The sequence below is a fragment of the Buceros rhinoceros genome, unplaced genomic scaffold, assembly GCF_000710305.1.
Source record: "Buceros rhinoceros silvestris isolate BGI_N320 unplaced genomic scaffold, ASM71030v1 scaffold15642, whole genome shotgun sequence".
Classification (NCBI taxonomy): domain Eukaryota; kingdom Metazoa; phylum Chordata; class Aves; order Bucerotiformes; family Bucerotidae; genus Buceros; species Buceros rhinoceros.
Window position 1 is genome coordinate 11,464 of NW_010398449.1, and position 1,384 is coordinate 12,847.

Below are 1,384 nucleotides of genomic sequence, written 5' to 3' on the forward strand. Positions count from 1 at the left end.
CTCTGCTTTCCCCGGGCTGGCCTGAGGGATCCTCCTCGCTGCCGAGGCACAGGAGGGGAGAGAAGGGTTGATGCATGAAGCAAACTCCTTCCCGGCAGCACGAGGTCAGCCAGGCTGCAGCCGAAGGCACCCTTGCAGCCCCAGAACCCCGGGCTTGGGGCTGGGGGTGGAATTCCAGTCGCCCCCACTCTGCCCTCCACAGCTTCTCCCTGGCCAGTCTCCCTGTAAGCAGCACCGTGCAAGATGAGGAGCGAGTTTGAACACGCTGAGCGTTGAGCCCTGCAGGTCTGGTACCTGCCCCGCTGCCTGCAGCCCAGGGCATGCCCAGGGTATCGCTCAGTGGCAGTGCAGCCTGTCTCCTGCTTGCTCCTGTTGTGTCCCGGCTATGGGCTGGGTCCATCTCAGGAGCTGAACACACGTGGCCTTCCCTCTACCCAGCCAGCTCCGGCACACGGGAACAGCCTGGTGGCACTTGTTTGCAGCGGCATGGACGGTGGACCTGCCGTGGGTGGTGGACATGCCGGGGATGGTGGACGTGCTGTGGGTGGTGGACGTGCCGTGGGTGGTGGACGTGCCGTGGGTGGTGGATGTGCCGGGGATGGTGGATGTGCCGGGGATGGTGGACGTGCTGTGGGTGTTGGACGTGCTGTGGGTGGTGGACGTGCCGTGGGTGGTGGACGTGCCGCGGGTGGACAGCAGGCTCCCTGGTGGGTCTCTGATGGTGCAAGTGAGTTCCCAAGAGCCTTGTGCTGCAGCTCTGGAAAGAGCTTTGCCCCTGCCCTCTGGCCAAGAAAGGTTTGAAAGCTCTTTCTGAGACTGAAAAGCCCCCTGACTTGCAACATCTGACCATAGCAGAAGAGTGTGTAAGTGTCTGTACTCTGCAGGATCCAATTCTTTAGCTTGTCTTTCTCCATCGTGGGCTTGCCCTGTGGGCTGCCAGCTCCAGCCAGCGCAGTTGCCAGGCCCTTGTTGCCATGCCCTTTGACTCACCACCCTGGCACAGTGGTCGAGCTAACCTTGAGGTTTTCAACACTTTGTATCTTGCACATTTCCTGCAAGATGAGGCAGAAAAATGTGTTTCCTGAGATGAAGTAAGCGAAAAAAAAAACAGCTATGAAAACCAGACCGAAAGAACCTAAAAAACCAAGAAAAAGAACAAAGCTGTTTGGCAGCTTCCTGTTTACCCGCGGCTCCGGTACAGATTTATCAGCGATGCTGCCGACCTCTCCTCACACCTCCTCTCGCCCACAGCAGCGTGGGAGGTGTGTGTCACCCAGCAAAGCCTCCTTCTGTCCCCACTGGCGAGGGCAGAGGCCGGAGGGAAGACACGAGAGGCAGGACAATGCGGTGCAGATGCCCGTTTGAGACGGCGGCCGGTCGGGGC

At 59.8% G+C, this 1,384-nt stretch overlaps 1 protein-coding gene across 1 annotated transcript in view; it reads left to right on the forward strand.

Annotated features, from left to right (window-relative positions):
- The first annotated feature begins 517 nt into the window (after nucleotides 1-517).
- Nucleotides 518-1,384, forward strand: part of LOC104488999 (C-C chemokine receptor type 8-like) — a 6,468-nt gene continuing 5,601 nt past the window's right edge. Inside the window, exon 1 of the mRNA XM_010131112.1 lies at nucleotides 518-727. Within this exon, the coding sequence (XP_010129414.1) occupies nucleotides 518-727 (210 nt within the window). The remainder of the gene's footprint in view (nucleotides 728-1,384) is intronic.